The sequence below is a fragment of the Carassius carassius genome, chromosome 2 (genome assembly GCF_963082965.1).
Source record: "Carassius carassius chromosome 2, fCarCar2.1, whole genome shotgun sequence".
Classification (NCBI taxonomy): Eukaryota; Metazoa; Chordata; class Actinopteri; order Cypriniformes; family Cyprinidae; genus Carassius; species Carassius carassius.
Window position 1 is genome coordinate 48,062,048 of NC_081756.1, and position 17,425 is coordinate 48,079,472.

Sequence of the window (17,425 nt, forward strand, 5' to 3'; positions counted from 1 at the left end):
CACATGCAATTTATCATGCAGCCCTTGTTTGTTGATCACAAAGTAGATGAGGAAAACTAGGATGCCGGGTGTATTCAGAGCGCTGCCATTACTGTCTAGAGCCCCCTTCCTCAAATCTTGCCCTGGAGGTCCAATGCACTGCAGAGTTTAGCTCCAACCCTGATCAAAGTCACCTGCCTGTGATTTTCTAATGATCCCAAAGACATTGATTAGCATTGATTATTATTATGCTCAGGTGTGTTTGATAGGGGCTAGATCTAAACTGTGCAGGGAAGTGGATCTCGAGGTCCAGATTTGAGGAACCCTGGTCTAGAGCATGTGGAATGGTGCACTGTGATTGATTGTTACTGTCTAGAATGCGTGGAATGGTGCACTGTGATTGGTTGTTACTGTCTAGAGTGCATGGAATGGTGCGCTGTGATTGGTTGTTACTGTCTAGAGTGCATGGAATGGTGCGCTGTGATTGGTTGTTACTGTCTAGAGTGCGTGGAATGGTGAAAAAAGGGAGAGAACATGACAGAATAACTCAATGGAGGTTCTGCTAAAATTAAAAATTTACTTTTCAAAGAACAACCAGATCCCATACTGATTTTGGTGGAAACAAATATATATATATATATATATATATATATATATATATATATATATATATATATATATTTTTTTTTTTTTTTTTAATTGCGTTTATTGTGTTTTGGAACCAAACTCTTCATTTAGACAATGAAAAAACATGATTTGTGAAAATTGTTATAAATTTATCTGCTTTTGCAAATGAACTCTTCATAAAAATATGCAGAAGCACATATATTTTTATAACAGTTTTCACAAATCATGTTTTTTCATTGTGCATTCCAATTAATCTCCATCAAACTACAGTGGGTTATTTTGATTGGTTAAAAAAAAATCATATAATAAAATAAATATAATAAAACTAACAAAATAAAACAATTAAAACATAACAATAAAAAACATTTTTTTTTTTAAACTGAGTTATCTGTTTGCAAACAAAGACTTCCTATATATATATATATACATATATATATATATATATATATATATATATATATATATACATATATATATGTGTGTGTGTGTGTGTCAACAATTCGTGGAATTTAGTATTTTTTTGCGGTGGTGCTTTTAAACAGAGATGATATAGCATCGCTGTTTAAAAGCTCCACCACAAAAAATACTAAATTACACTAATTGTTGACACATTTGTCAACAGAATTGTCCTGGCACATCTCTTAAACATCTAAAACGTCTACCTCTGCTCTTCCTCCCAGGGGTTTTGTGTACTGTCGGAATGAGGAGCTGGAAGCAGGATGGTTGGCGCACAGCTGTGGCTTTTTGCTCCACCGTCCAGCCTCTTTTGACAGCAAACCTCATCAGCTGTGCCAGGTCCTCGACCCCTTCACACTGCAGGTATGTCCCCTGCAACTCAAACCATCATCCTGCACACTACACTTTTAATCTTATGAATATAAACAACTGTATTTTTTCTCAGTATGCTCGAAAATAAACCAGTCACATTTGTGGATGTGCTTGTTCCATTATTACTGATGCAATATTAATTTTGGAAAACATCTAATTTTGAGAAGATTTTTCAGCATATGTGGGTAATAAATAGATGGTTTAGTGTCCACTTTTTAGTGTAATATTTTTTTTGTTTGTTTGTTCCACTTATAGTGTACACATCCCCTCCAGCCTGTAGTTTCAATTTATGTTTGGACTTTATTAACATATGTTATGCATTTACTCCTGAAATTTTAACTACAAAAAGTTTTGACAAATTAAAATTGTCCGATAATGTCAGATTTCTTCTGAATTCTGCAAGCAAAGTTGCAAATGGTGGAAATTAAGTAAATGTAAAATAAAATACAATACATATGGCATGTTCTGGCATGTTACGCTTATTGAATCTGAATCAGACATGTAACATTTTTGATGAACCTCTGAGATGACGTTGTATATTGACTTGGCCCTTACAGATGCGTTATTTGTGGAAGCTTCTAGTTCCCTGTTTCTCTCTGTTGAAGGTTTCCCAAGTGGTAGAGATGCCGCTCCATCATTTCCCAGTGGGCAGCAGCTTGACCAGCCTGCGTCTTTGTTCTGATGGTACCTTCCTCTACTGGGTTTGGTCACCTGTCAGCATCAACGAGAAAACCCAGAAAGGCCACTCCGTCTTCATGGATGTCTTCCAGCTAACGGTATGAAGTTCAATATGTTCTCTGTGCAGATTTATAGTTGCATTTACAGTTCTCTATTGCATGCAATAACTGGTAAACCTTGTAAAATAGAAGTACACTTGAGCAAACTTATAAAAAAAAAAGAGAACTTTTTATAGATTGAAAACGTTTTAGTTCCAATTCATACTAAATGCAATTTTAGCTAAGAACTTAAGTGTTTTTTGACCCACGTATTTGTATATGTAATTTCATGATAACTTGTATTGTCTTTGAAATGTTTAAAGTTCTGCAGAATGTACTGACAGCTAAAATATACTTTAATGTTATTTCTATTGACAAGAGTATGTCATATTTAAATAATTAGTAATTACTCATTTGTAATGGTGAGGCTGCAATTTAGTACATATATTATTTCTAAATGTTATATTGAATAACAAACTGCAGTTACAACGCTAATCAACTACATTACATGTGCTTAAGTATGTAAGTCAACCCTTTCAAATAAGTGTACTTTAAAGTAGGACAAAAATTATTAAAACATAATGATTTAAAAATGTAACCTAAAGTAAAACTTGAATTTTATATGATTGCAAATTACACTTTTTAAAAGTGTACTTAAGTGTGCTCAGAAACAGTCATGAAAGTGTCTCTCTTTAAGTCACTTAAGTGGATTTTATTTCATTAATATTGTATTACCTGCGAGTGCAGTTTATTTTATTTTTTTAAATATACTTTTAAGATTTGAAGTATAATAAAAGTGCACATTCAATACAATTAAGTGCACTTCTTTAACAAAGAAATTATTGTCAATGTTGCAAGTAAACAAGTGTTTGATAAACCTTCATCTTACAAGTTCCCACTGTGTGTGTTTTTCAGACTGAGTCGGGTCTGTGTGTGGCCAGTCCTATACAGGATCGGGTAATCCTGTCGCGAAAGGAAGGCGAGTCATCGAAGTGTTTGAATGAGCTGCTCCTGAGCCGTATGTCTCGCTTTCGTGCCTCGCACTCGTCCACGCTGGCTGCTCTCACCGGCTCCGCCATCACCAACCCCGTCAAAGAGGAGACGTCGGGTAATGCTTAATTTTATGGAATGTACACTTGTAGTGTACTTCAAATATTTTATAACTGGGGATGCATGATATTAATGGAAAGTTATCGGAATCGGCCGATAAAAGCTTAAAAAATGTATACCGATATGTCTTGCCGATATGACGAATAACTTTTGTAGTTAGTTTTTTTTTATTTTTTTTATAGCAATTTTGTTGTGTGTCTTTGTCTTTTGTAAATATGTCTATATAGTTTTTATAATTTTTTTAGTTTGTTGTTTCAGAACATGAAGTTAAATGAAAATGAAAATTTATTTTTTTTAATGGTTTTAGCTTTAGGTAATTATAATAACCCTGGCGAATGGGAAAAGTCGAGAAAACCTCCAGAGCTGCAGGTTCATGTCTCTGCTGTGCTGTAATTCCTCAGTGTTGATCGTTGGCTCTTGTTGCTGTTTTATTCTCGTCCCAGTAGTCAACACAAGCTGTGGTCTGTCTATAAAAGCACTGAGGAAGACGCCGATGTACGTGTGCGGGACGTATCTGGTGATGCTGGCGCCTGCTCCAGGTGTAGCTGGGAGCTCGGCCACACGCTCGCTGTTTGGTGGATCCAGTGGCCTTTCTTCCCTCAAGAGTAAGATCGTTATGCCCTAAACAATTAATTAACCTTTTAATTAAGAACTGTTTCATGCTCATCTCTATCATGGATGGTGTCAGAATGGCGATTAATCATTCACTGTTATCCATTCTTAACGCTGCTGTTACCTAATCAAATACAGAACAATTAAAGAGACCGCTCACCCAAAAATATTGTTTTTTAATAACATACATGCAATCCAGGAGTTATTTACATTGGAGCTTTAATTAAACATTCTCAAGCTCTCATGACCATATTCATTCCCTGCCTTGTGTTTTCTTTCTTAGTCTTGGCGTCCAGTTTGGTGTTTAACCTGGCCGACGGTCAGTTTAGCAGTCGTGCGGATCTGGTAGATGCTCCAGGAAGCTCTCTGGGTCGCGGGGCTCAGGTTGCAGGACTGGGTAAGGATCAGACATTTCTACACATTAAGATCCTTTCACATTTAACATGATGCAAAAAAAAGCAAATCACATATCAGACTAACTCACCGATATGCACTGGGACATTAAAACATAAATAAAGACATGAGCTCCGATGAACATTTAAAATATTCAGTCCTTCCCTTTTGGAAAATGGGCCAAAAATGCTGATGACTTTTCCTGTTCATTTTGAGCAGTTGAATATATGGAAAAAACATCTCTTGAAAGACTTTATTTGATCAAAATAAACAGAAAAATTAAGTTTTTGACCAAATTCATGTTTATATATATATATATATATAATAAAATAAAAATGGTGACACTTTCTGTGAAGCCTGTATTTGTAATGCACTGTAAGTTAATAGGTGTATTTATATATAAAATATAAAAAAAAATTAATAGGTGTATTTATATATATATATATACAGTACAGACCAAAAGTTTGGAAACATTACTATTTTTAATGTTTTTGAAAGAAGTTTCTTCTGCTCATCAAGCCTGCATTTATTTGATCAAAAATTCAGAAAAAACTGTATTACAACTTAAAATAATAGTTTTCTATTTGAATATACTTTAAAAAAATAATTGATTCCTGTGATGCAAAGCTGAATTTTCAGCATCATTCCTCCAGCCTTCAGTGTTACATGTAACATCAGTCTATCACATGATCATTTAGAAATCATTCTAATGTTCTTAGAGGTTAAAAAGAACTGCATTTATTCAAAAAAATAATAATAATTCTAATAATATATTTTCTTTACTATCACTTTTTATCAATTTATTTAAAAAAAAATAGCTTCTTTTTTTTTTTTTTTTTTTACTTTTTATTCATCAAAGTATCCTAATAAAGTATCACATGTTCTGAAAAAATATTAAGCAGCAGAACTGTTTCCAACTTTGATAATGAATCATCATATTAGAATGATTTCTTAAGGATCATGTGATAATGATCCTAAAAATTCAGCTTTGCATCACAGAAATAAATGATCATTTAAAGTATAATACATTTAAAAACAATTATTTTAAATTGTAATAATATATCACAATATTACTGTTTTTTCTGTATTTTTGATCAAATAAATGCAGGCTTGAGGAGCAGAAGAACCTTCTTTCAAAAACATTAAAAATAGTAATGTTTCCAAACTTTTGGTCTGTACTGTATATATATATTATTACTGTAATAGTATAAAATAACATTTGTTATTTTTTTTTTACGTTTAATGTCTTTGATTTATAGCGTTAATCTTTTTTTTTTTTTTTTTGGCTCTTGGGCTTGTTTTCCATTCTTCAAGTGTTCCTGAAATATGTCTCTTTAAGTGTTGTATGAGTACTGATGTTATGTTTTGATAACGCCTGTTGCAGGGGCCTGTTATGATGCACTTAACAACTTGATCTGGACGTGCTCCAGCGACTACATGGACCAGTGGTGTAATCCTGGGAACCAGGCCTTTCATCATGTGTGCCAGCGACTGGGCGTCAGTCACCTCATCAGTCAGCCTAAAGGTACTGAAACTAAATGTCTATGTTAACAAAAAGTACAAAACCGTAGGCTGGAATAGATTTTTTGTATGGTGTAAGATTGTACAACATAACATTTTTGGCTTTTCTAAACATTACACCATGTCCTAACCAAGAACACTTTCAGGCGTTTAATAGCGATGAAAGCTTATTTTGCTTAAATGTCCCTTGTGAAAAAGAAATGTGCTTTTGCATACTTTTAAAAGAGCACTTATTACAGTAATATATACTTTAAAATAATATATTTGTGTAAATGTTTTAAGACACATAACTGCATGTTAATTGCAGTTAAATGCAATCAGCTGAAATTGAGTGTTTTTGACCGACTTAAGTAGGACTTCTTTAAATGTCATTTCATAATTATTTCTGCTGTATTTTGAAATAGACTCACTTAAAGGATTATTAGGAACACCATACTAATATTGTGTTTGAGCCCCTTTCGCCTTCAGAACTGCCTTAATTCTACGTGGCATTGATTCAACAAGGTGCTGAAAGCATTCTTTAGAAATGTTGGCCCATATTGATAGGATAGCATCTTGCAGTTGATGGAGATTTGTGGGATGCACATCCAGGGCACGAAGCTCCCGTTACACCACATCCCAAAGATGCTCTATTGGGTTGAGATCTGGTGACTGTGGGGGCAATTTTAGTACAGTGAACTCATTGTCATGTTCAAGAAACCAATTTGAAATGATTCGAGCTTTGTGACATGGTGCATTATCCTGCTGGAAGTAGCCATCAGAGGATGGGTACATGGTGGTCATAAAGGGATGGACATGGTCAGAAACAATGTTCAGGTAGGCCGTGGCATTTAAACAATTTCCTATTTGTAGTGGAGATGAGTGGTACCCGGTGGGGTCTTCTGCTGTTGTAGCCCATCCGCCTCAAGGTTGTGCGTGTTGTGGCTTCACAAATGCTTTGCTGCATACCTCGGTTGTAACGAGTGGTTATTTCAGTCAAAGTTGCTCTTCTATCAGCTTGAATCAGTCGGCCCATTCTCCTCTGATCTCTAGCATCAACAAGGCATTTTCACCGACAGGACTGCCGCATACTGGAGGTTTTTCCCTTTTCACACCATTCTTTGTAAACCCTAGAAATGGTTGTGCGTGAAAATTCCAGTAACTGAGCAGATTGTGAAATACTCAGACCGGCCCGTCTGGCACCAACAACCATGCCATGCTTAAAATTGCTTAAATCACCTCTCTTTCCCATTCTGACATTCAGTTTGGAGTTCAGGAGATTGTCTTGACCAGGACCACACCCCTAAATGCATTGAAGCAACTGCCATGTGATTGGTTGATTAGATAATTGCATTGATGAGAAATTGAACAGGTGTTCCTAATAATCCTTTAGGTGAGTGTATGGTTTAAGTACTGCTGAGTGTACTGTCAAGCATTTGTGATGAACTACAATATGTATGTCTTTTGTTTTTAAAACTATTTGTAAGTTGCAATTTAGTACATTTAAAATATATTTTAAGTACATTACAGTTAAAATTATAATCAAGTGTTTTACATGTGCTTAAGTTTGTTAGTCAAAACATCAAAATAAGTGTACTATAAAACACAACAGGGGATTATTAAAACAATGATTTAAAAGTGTACTTAAGTGTGTTAAGAAACAATCATGAAGAAGTCACTTAAGTGGCCTTTTACTTCATTAACATTAACAGTTTCGTTGTTTTTTAAAATTTACTTTTAAGATTCAACGTACACTGTCAAGTGCGCATTCAATACAATTAAGTGCACTTATTTTTCACAAGGGTTTATTTTTCAGTGGTGCACTGGAGTGCTCATAGGCCACTTGCTCTGTAAAGTAATTTTTTTTAGATGTGCTGATATTTTGTAAATGAATGATCTGTATTGGTTTCCCAGTAATATGTTTTTGACTCTTTATGACAGAAGAAATGATAGACACATCCAAAGTGATAAACCAGCTGCTTCATCATGTTGGTGCCATGTGCATCCATCAGCTCAACCTGCTGGCAGCCAGCAGTAATCTGCACCTGGGACCCTTCATCGGGAAACAGTCAATGGAGGCCTGCCACTTCAGCTCCATATGTGACGTCATGGAGAAGGCCATGGTCAAGGGAGACACCTGCATCATCCGTTGCATTCTAGTCGTCTTTCAGGTGGGGTTTTTCTAGAATGCTGGATGTTGGTATTGTTACCAATAAATGATGTTCCACCAACATGTCTACTAACTCACAATAGAGTATTTGTATGAAAGTTGTTTAGGTGCGGATCTTATACTAGGTGACAACCGCTACAGATTGTATAGGCAGAACAATAAATCACTTGGTCCATGTCCACAATAAAGTTCTTTACTTTTGTCTTTTGCTTCATACATCACCAGTATGGGTGTGGTTCTATAAATGAACAATAATAACAATAATGAATATACAGTAGATACAATGAGGCAGAAACATTACTGAACAAAATAAAGTAATGCAATAGCATAAAGATAAGGACATATTTGTACAAGTCCAGCAGCTGTACATTTACCTCAGGTTTATGCACATATTCACTTCAAATAAACTCACATAATATTACATTACATAATATTTAAGAAGTAACATTTAAAGTCTAATTCAGCACTTTTTATGCTAAAATGAATGTGCGATCAAGCTTATGTGGGCATTGATTACCTCAAAGGAATAAACGAACTTTTAGAATTGCAATATAACATAGCAGCAACTAAATCTACAAATATATACATGAAAGAGTATATAACTACTTACTTTTAAGATGTACGCACACAGTATGAACAAAATGAACTAGAAATCGGACCCGATCAGCACGGAGATCTCTACAAAACTGCCTGAGATTTAGCACAAAGTTACATGTCTGGGCAAGAACACATTTTGACTGACATTCATTTCTCCCGATCTAAACCAATGAAATTACAAGAATGATAGTCAGGTGATTCAGAAATAATATGTATATCCTAAAGTGTAACAGATTAAATGTCCAGCAGAGGGCACCAGCATCATTAAATCTTAGCCTTTTGTACAGTATTGGAAGACTTTCTGCTTAATATCTGCTAACTCTTTATTGTCATGGTCTCCCAACAGACATTCTACTGACTACAAGTAACTTTGCAAGTACATGGGTCAAAGACATTAAGATGTCCACATCTAAAGAAATGTACAAAAGTAAAAAAAAAAATAGAAATTTTCACTTTTAAGGTTTTTAAATAAGTTTTTGGAGAATAAAATGTCAAAATTTGGTTGAAATAATGTTACATTGTCATTCAGTATATGTAATTCAAGCAGCATGCTTATTCTGACATGTACATATTCAAATATATAAAAGAATAAGGAAGCGTATTAAATTTGATTGTGTTTTAAATTAGTAAAATATTCTCACTGACAAAACCTACGATAGTGGAACATTTAAAAAAAAAATGTAAAATTACAACTAATTAGTATTTGGAGTGAAAATAATTAATCTTTTAATGTCATAAATAGTTTTTTGTTGTAAAAATGCCTGGCAAGATTGTTACACTGAATGACATTTTAGTGGGTCTCTTCTGTAAATCATAGAAAAATATGTGATATTTAATTTTTGCTCAGAAAAACAAAGACAAAATAGCAATTAAATTAAGCAGATTTTCTTTTCTCGATTTAAAGCAGTATTACACTTATTGTTTTTATGCTTAAACCCCACATGTAAACCTATTCTGACTCTAACCCTACCAGTCCACTAATACTCTAGATGTATAGGTGCAACGTTACTTAGTCAACAGAATGAGTTAAAGAGACCATCAAAATAAAGTGAAACCGAATATTTAAATTAGATAATTTTTTTAAATTACTTTTGATTAATTTTGAAGGATGAAACTGTTCAGTGGGAGTGATCATTTTGTTAAAATATTACAAAAAGGTTAGAAATTTAAATATATTTTTTTTATTTTTCATCAAGGTTGTGTTCCAGTTTTTTAATCTAAATGCGGAGCAGAACCGAGACGGTGTGAAGCGCTCTGGACTGTTGCTGTGGCAGTTACTCATGGCTCCTCACGATCAGATAGAGCCGGAAATACAGAGAGAAGTGTGTCTGGCCATCAGGTGAGCCTTCAAAGGAGGTCAGAAAATCCATAATGTCAAAGAATATCTCCATATCTGGAATAACTATAAACCTTTTTTTTTTTTGTCCATTTTTCTCATCAGCTCAGGTTTAAACTCTTTGTACCAGAGTGAATCTGAGTTGAACAACCTGCTAAAATTCGTTTTCACCGAGGGTGAGAATTGCAAATAGATACACATAGTACAAAAAACATAGTTAATTAGTCAAGTTAGCATGGGTTTACTGAAATTGCCCAATTTCATAACCAGTGCCAGTGATAACGGTTTGTTTTTTTGTTTTCTCTGCAGGGGAGAAGAACAGTGGTTTGTCTCAGTTGCGTGATGTTATATTAAACAACCTTGCCAACCAGTTACAGAAGAACCGCTTTGGTAGTGAGGATGACGAACACTACAGGTAACAGTTTCACCAGTCTTCAGATGGAAAGTGCTCGAGTTAAATTTAAACTGCTTGCTCTGTTCACTTCTGTATTTTACTCTACTAGCACAAATTACATCAAATATATTCATTTATTTTCTTGTCATTTCAACAAAAATGTGTTGCTATTCACCTTGACAACTGCCTGACTGTAAACATGGTTAATGTCTGTCATGTGCAAGCCCTTTCTCCCATCTTCCCCTGCAGGCTGAAGGATGAACTGTTGCAGTGTATCTTGAAGACTGTAGTGCGCGAGTCGTGTCTGCTCGTCACCAAATGTCAAACGGTTTCCAAGGAAGACCTCCAGAAGCTTCTCTCCACTGTACCTGTATGTGACTTCTGCATTACTTTGATAAGATATACTTTTACTTTTTAACTTTTAAGTGAACTGAATTAATGTTGAAAGATGCAGTTCTACAAGCTGTTAGCTTTCATAAGCCTTGTGAAAAAGAAGTGCGCTTTTAAATAAAGATTCTGTATTAAATAGAGTGCTATTACTTAAATAATATACTTAATACATGCTTAAGTGTAAACTAAAGGTAATGTTTTCAGACACTCAACTGCATGTTAATTGCAATTAACTTATTATTATTTTTTATATTAAATGCGTTTAGCTGAACTGTAGAGTGTAAGTAGGACTTAAGTACATCTTCATATGTAATTTTATAATGATGTCTGTTGTCTTTGAAATATGGTTGAAGTACTGCTGAATGTACTGACAAACATTTATGATACACTAAATGCGTAGTGTATTTAAATGTAATTGTAATTACTCATGTGTAATGATGAATCTGCAATTTAGTGCATTTAAAATTATATTCATTTTAAAATTAATACTTAAGACACTGTAGTTCAAATGATAATCAAGTACTTCACATGTGCTTTAGTATATTTGTCAACACATCAAAATAAGTGTACTTTTTGAAACATGACAAAAGAGAATTAAAAATTTGACATTATTTAAAGTACAATAAGTGTTTTTAGAAACACAGTCATGAAAGTGTCTCTCTTTAAGTCATTAAATGGCCTTTATTTTGTTAATATATTATTTGCAAGTACTTTTTTTTTTAAATACACGTCAATACAATTAATGAGCTTCTTTTTCACATGGGAAAACTCATCCATAATTTGAAATGATAGTTTTTTTCTGTATAAATCATACAGTTTACTATGATCTCATTAACTGGCAGCAATTCCACATCAACAGGTAGCGTCACCAAGCTTGCGTTATTTAATGGCTGTGCAGAACCATTTGCTCAGCAACACCATCCTCCTCCACCCGGACGACATTGATGATAGTGACAGCTCCCTACAAGGGGAAACAATGAAGGTACAGGTAAACATCCCCTTTAAAAACCCTACGTTCTCTCGGATTGGTTATTGTGGACTGATGGTGTCTCCATCCAGGAAAGGAGGAACATACAGGAATGCATTGCATTGGTATTAAATTGGTTCAATATGTGTGTTTCTCCAAAAAGTTGATTTTTTTTTTTTTTTTATTAAGTAATTCAGTGTATTTAGTGTCCATTTTATTTATTATTTGGTAAATGTTCATGTAACAAGCATTGGTAAATGTAGTTTTTTTTTAGAAGGATAGGATGTCCACTTTCTGTGTTCGTCTCATTAACACACATCTAGTGAGCTGCCTTCTAAGTGATAATATGGTTTATATGGAACATGATCAGAGACCTATTTGAAACACATGGTATGGGCAGCATCTCTCATAAATAAATCATAAATAATTCTAATCTAACAACAACAATTTAAGCAAAAAATACAGCAGTAGCATACAAATGTTGGATGAAATGCAGCATTTTTAATAAGGTTGAACTATATCAATATATCATAAATTGACTCTGATGTTTTGATGGGTTTATTTTCAGTTTTGACTTTGTGTTTGAGCTGGAAAGATGTCAAAACTTTGAGGAAAACCGTGTTAACTCAAGGGGTTTACAACAGAGCCATTGTACCTTCTCTTGTAAACAAGAGGTTTGCTTAATTATTGAATGTGCACTTGCAGAGTACTTCAAATCTTAAAAATATGGCAGCTAATATAATTTAAATTAACCCTTGTGCATTGTTCAAATTCACTACCCTTTCGTTATTATTCGTGGATGAAAACATCCACTCAATCAAACTGCTGTAAAAATGTATCAGGAACCAAAATAAGTTATTTTTACAGTTGATCACTAGGTGGGACCATTGACCCTTTAGATAGGCCTGTGCAAAAAAAGCTTAGTTTCTGACTTTTTTGCACAGGCCTATCTAAAGGGTTAATGGTCCCACCTAGTGATCAACTGTAAAAATAACAAATTTTACCTCTTCCCAAAAGGGAAAACCACAAACAATCAAGAAGCATGATTTTTATGGTGTCATGGCTTTGCAATCAAAAAATGTCATTATAATGGAAGTCAATGGGGCAAAAACAGCCACGAACAATAAATGAGGGAGAAAAAAATTAAAATCTAATGCTGCACAAAAACTAAAAATGCATCAAAGCCAATGTTGTTACTAATCTTTGACATGCCCAAGACTGTGATAAAAGGTAAAAAAAAATATCCATTCCACAATCAATTTTTATATTGAAAATTTAATTTTGTGTTTGTTTGTTTTCTCCCCAAATCAGTGACGTCATTTATGAACTTGGTAATTAAACATTTGGTAGTTTTGATCAGGGCTGAAGTTGATTTAATAGATTTATGCAAAAAAACAAGTGAAAAAAATATTTATCTGATACATTTTTACAGCAGTTTAATTAATTGGATGTTTTCATCCACGAACATAACGAAAGGGTAGTGAATTTGCCCACAGTGTATTGTTAATTTTTTGAAAATAAGATTTGTCACCAAAAATCATTCCATTTGCTGAAACACAGAGAAAGTTGTGGCCAAAATAAGACTCAACTTTACCCCCTAGTGGACGAAAACATCCCCGACAACACATAAGGGTTAAATAGGACCACTTAAGTGAGATATAGAAACTTACATCACTGTTTCTAAACACACTTAAGTACACTTTTAAAAAGTGTACTTTGTAATAATGTCAAATTTAAAAGTTTTGCTTAGAAGTATATTTTTCATAATAATGTCAGTCTTTTTTGTGCTTTAAAGAAATGCAAAACGCACTTGATTATCATTTAACTGTAGTGTGTTATTTGATATTACATTTAAGTTATTAAGCAGTAAGCAAATATATTTAAGTACACTTTAACCATATTTCAGAATAGAAGTAATTATGATTAATTAGCTCAAAAAGCACTTTATATTTAAATTGCACTTAATATAAATTTAAACTATGATATATTTTCATCTTATTGCACTTAACTTGCAATGAAGTGTGGCTGAAAACATTGCATTAGATGTATTCTTTTAAGGTATATTGTTTCTGTACTGAGTGCTCTTTTTTTTTTGACGTATGCTAGAGTGTACTTGCTATTCACAAGAGTTCTGTAGCAGCTGTAGATGTTCTCTGAGAAATGTGTGTGTTTACTGAATGCGTTCCCGTCAGGAGCTGCAGACCAGCATCCTGTCACTTGCCTCTAAGATCCTGGTTGGATGTGATGAGGTTCTGGAGACCCTTCAGCAAGTCACCAGCTCGCTCATCAACAGCAGCATCAGCGATCGAGAGGCCAGGTGCATTCGGATATCAGCAACACTTCCTTGATGATGCTTTATTTGTATTTTGTACATGCATTTAAGCACTTTCTTTTATTTTAAATTTTTTCTACACTCTACTGTTTTATAATCAAGACTGAGAGGACTTGAACAGGTGACGAAGGCCACGATGTTGGGTCACTTGCTGCCAGTCCTCTTGACGTCACTGATGCACCCGAACCTACAAACCCTGACGCTCGCTGACGCTCTCATGCCACAGCTGGTCCAGCTTGTCCTCTATACTAGTCAGGTGTGTATCACTATCAGAAAGAGCTGATCTGTGAAAAGATGGTGGCCAGCCAGTATGTGACTTACTGCAATTATCTTTCATCATTTGGAAAGTGTTTGACATGGATAACACCTTAATTTTTATGTATTTGCTTCCAAATACTGTATGTATATATTCAGTATATTACCTAATCGATTGCATGTCAGTATTGTACACCACCACCAGGGCTGCATTTATTTGATCAAAAATGCAGTAAAATCTGTAATATTGTGAACTATTATTACAATTTAATGTAACTGTTTTCTGTGTGAATATATTGTCAAAAGTAATTTATTTCTGTGATGCAAAGCTGAATTTTCAGCATCATTTCTGATTATTTTCAGTGTTTTGCTGCTGAATATTTTTGTGGAAGCTGATACATTTAGCATCAAAAGAACAGCATTTGTTAAATATTTTTGTAACATTATACATGTCTTTACTGTCATTTTTAAACAAATGCATGCTTATTGAATAAAAGTATTCTTTAATCTTTTTTTTTTTTTTTTTAACTTTTTAAAATAATAAATCACGACCCGTTGAGATTGTTGCATTGACTGCTCAGCGTCTCTGTCTATCCAACAGACTGCTTTGCTGCTAAAGACACATTCACCATTATTTGTTGAGGATTCCCCGCTAAATCAAGGCTCCAATCCACCCTCATTAAATGACAGGTAAAGAATTTATAAACTTTTTTTTTATTCCATCAAAAGAAACACGTTTAGCATCTAGATTATTCAAACCAAAAACAATGAAGTTGTTTTTATTTCAGTTTCCAGATTCTGGAAGAGAGAGAGGAGCCGGGCTTTCTGACCGGCCTGAAGATCCCTGCCCCATGGGCTGCTGGGAAAACGGTTGAAACCGCTCATCCGGTGCGAGACAACTACAAGTTTAAAGAAACCGTGCACATCCCTGGAGCTCGGTGTCTCTACCTGCGCTTCGACCCTCGCTGCTCCTCACAATACGACTACGACAAGGTTTCACGCTTCTGCTCTTCTCAGTCACAGTGGAATGAAAGTGTTACGTTGAATATTCACACTCACAGTCTCTCTTGTTCTTCAGCTGGTGATTTACGCCGGGCCAAACACAAATAGTCGTAAAGTGAGTGAGTATGGAGGAAACACCATGGGTTACGGTAGCCGCAGCGTCTTAGGAACCGGTTGGCCCAAAGATCTGGTCAAGGTGAGGATATCTGATGCAGTGCTGTGCTCTTAATGAAGTCCAGTGCTTAATGTTCAATTGGTAGAGCACTGCTTATCAAGCGCAAGGTTGTGGGTTCGATTCCCCGGGAACACATGATGGGTAAAAATTGATAGCCTTAATGCACTGTAAGTCGCTTTGGATAAAAGTGTCTGCTAAATGCATAAATTGAATTTAAATTGAATTTTAATGTCATTCATGAAAAATTTTCACCTCTCCACGCATTATGTATTAAAACGCCTTTACTGATATTGATAAATTAACTTAAGAGATATGACTTTTATTTTGAAAGAGATACAAAATGTAGCTTTTGTTGATTAAGGTTTAAATTAATAGAAAAGCTTGAATGTGAACGCAATACAAAATACATTTCAGTTAAACATTTGTGTTTGTTAAAAGCCTTCAAAATGTAATGGGATGCTTATATTGTGTCAAGAGTGCACGTTCAACTTTTTTTCTAAATAGATCAGTATCCTTATGGTGTTTCTGGACGTTTGGCAATAAAATTAATTTAATTTCTAAAAATGCTTAATACTTTAGCCTTCTGTTGAATCTTGATATGTGTCCCCGGACCACAAAACCAGTCTTAAGTTGCACAGGTATGTTTGGAGCAATAAAAATGTACCACAAATACATTATATGGGTCAAAATAATCGATTTTTCTTTTATGCCAAAAATCATTAGAATATTAAGGAAATATCATGTTCCATGAAGATATTTTGTAGATTTTCTACTGTAAATATATCAAAACTTCATTTTCGATTTGTAATATGCATTGCTAAGGACTTCATTAACTTTAAAGATGACTTTATCAATATTTATTTTATTTTTTATTTTTTTTAAACCATACATCAATATAAAGCTTATTTATTCAGCTTTCAGATAAAATGTAGAAATTTAAGACTGGTTTTGTGGTCCTGAGTCACATATATAACACTGTAAATTTTCTTCTTTAATTATACTAATGTAATTTTTCTAGATGTATATGTCTTTGAGTATTTATCTAATTCTCTTTATCCACCAGAGACTAGAGGAAGGATTAAGGATGTGCGTCGTTAACTAACGAGTGCTTCTGGAAATCCTAATTAAATATCACTGTTCTTCAGGTGGAAGGAGACACGGTGACGTTCTCTTTTGAGATGAGAAGCGGACGCGAACACAACACCCCAGATAAAGCCATGTGGGGTTTCTCATGCACTGTCCGAGCGCAGGTACCCACTCGAGGCTTTAGATACATCCCAATCATAAGATTTACAGTGACAGTGTAAAAACACCTGTTCATCAACCAAACATCCTGGTTACAAGGTCATTATTATAGACTGAAACTATATGAAACTATTAAGATTGTGCCAATTATTTTATTTCCATGTAAACAAATGCATCATGAATGTATTGAATGTATTGACTAGCCAGTCACAAAAGTGATGGAATCAGTTTATCAATTCAAAAATATTAATTAAACTGACTACATGGACGTATTTAAATTATTTACTTTGTTTATAAAGTGAAGTGTAAAATACTTAATTGGTTGCTAACATATGGTCAGCTGCAAAATTACATTTGTAACTGATTTGGTAGATGGATCAAAGAAAAGTGTACAAATTAAAAAGTGTAAATAATTGTATTGTTAAACGAGGATTCAAAAAAGTTTAAATAGATCGGCAAGATTTTACAATAAAGTCCCATTTGTTCATGCTTTAGCTAACGGTGACCAATATATTTAATGTTGTAGTTTTGTGCACATCAAAAGCAAATTATGGGGTTTGGAGCTCAGCAAAAGCTTAAAAATTGAATTTTAAAGAGTAATTGAAAATAAAATTAGGGCTGTTGTGTGATTTAATAAATTTAAATATAGCTAAGATTTTTATGTTCATATATATATATATATATTTGCATTTCTTTAACTGCAAAGTTAAATACATTTATCTAATATTCATTTTTAAAATGATAATGAAATAACACAGAAGCCAGTCTCATGAAGCAGGTTTAAGAGGCTTCCCAGC

General features: G+C 34.1%; 1 protein-coding gene across 5 annotated transcripts in view; it reads left to right on the forward strand.

The window, feature by feature from the left end:
* The window catches only part of LOC132111087 (probable E3 ubiquitin-protein ligase HECTD4), an 83,375-nt gene that overhangs the window by 15,262 nt on the left and 50,688 nt on the right, over positions 1–17,425 (forward strand). The window contains exons 6-23 of one of the 5 annotated variants that reach the window (XM_059518259.1): positions 1,287–1,425; positions 2,040–2,210; positions 3,066–3,258; positions 3,704–3,865; positions 4,156–4,269; positions 5,650–5,790; positions 7,707–7,936; positions 9,729–9,871; positions 9,974–10,044; positions 10,178–10,283; positions 10,512–10,632; positions 11,512–11,640; positions 13,812–13,936; positions 14,054–14,207; positions 14,808–14,896; positions 14,995–15,199; positions 15,285–15,404; positions 16,529–16,633. In XM_059518259.1, coding sequence (XP_059374242.1) covers positions 1,287–1,425; positions 2,040–2,210; positions 3,066–3,258; positions 3,704–3,865; positions 4,156–4,269; positions 5,650–5,790; positions 7,707–7,936; positions 9,729–9,871; positions 9,974–10,044; positions 10,178–10,283; positions 10,512–10,632; positions 11,512–11,640; positions 13,812–13,936; positions 14,054–14,207; positions 14,808–14,896; positions 14,995–15,199; positions 15,285–15,404; positions 16,529–16,633 — 2,518 coding nt within the window. The remainder of the gene's footprint in view (positions 1–1,286; positions 1,426–2,039; positions 2,211–3,065; positions 3,259–3,703; positions 3,866–4,155; positions 4,270–5,649; positions 5,791–7,706; positions 7,937–9,728; positions 9,872–9,973; positions 10,045–10,177; positions 10,284–10,511; positions 10,633–11,511; positions 11,641–13,811; positions 13,937–14,053; positions 14,208–14,807; positions 14,897–14,994; positions 15,200–15,284; positions 15,405–16,528; positions 16,634–17,425) is intronic. The other 4 variants (XM_059518277.1, XM_059518271.1, XM_059518263.1 and 1 more) reach the window with 4 other exon arrangements.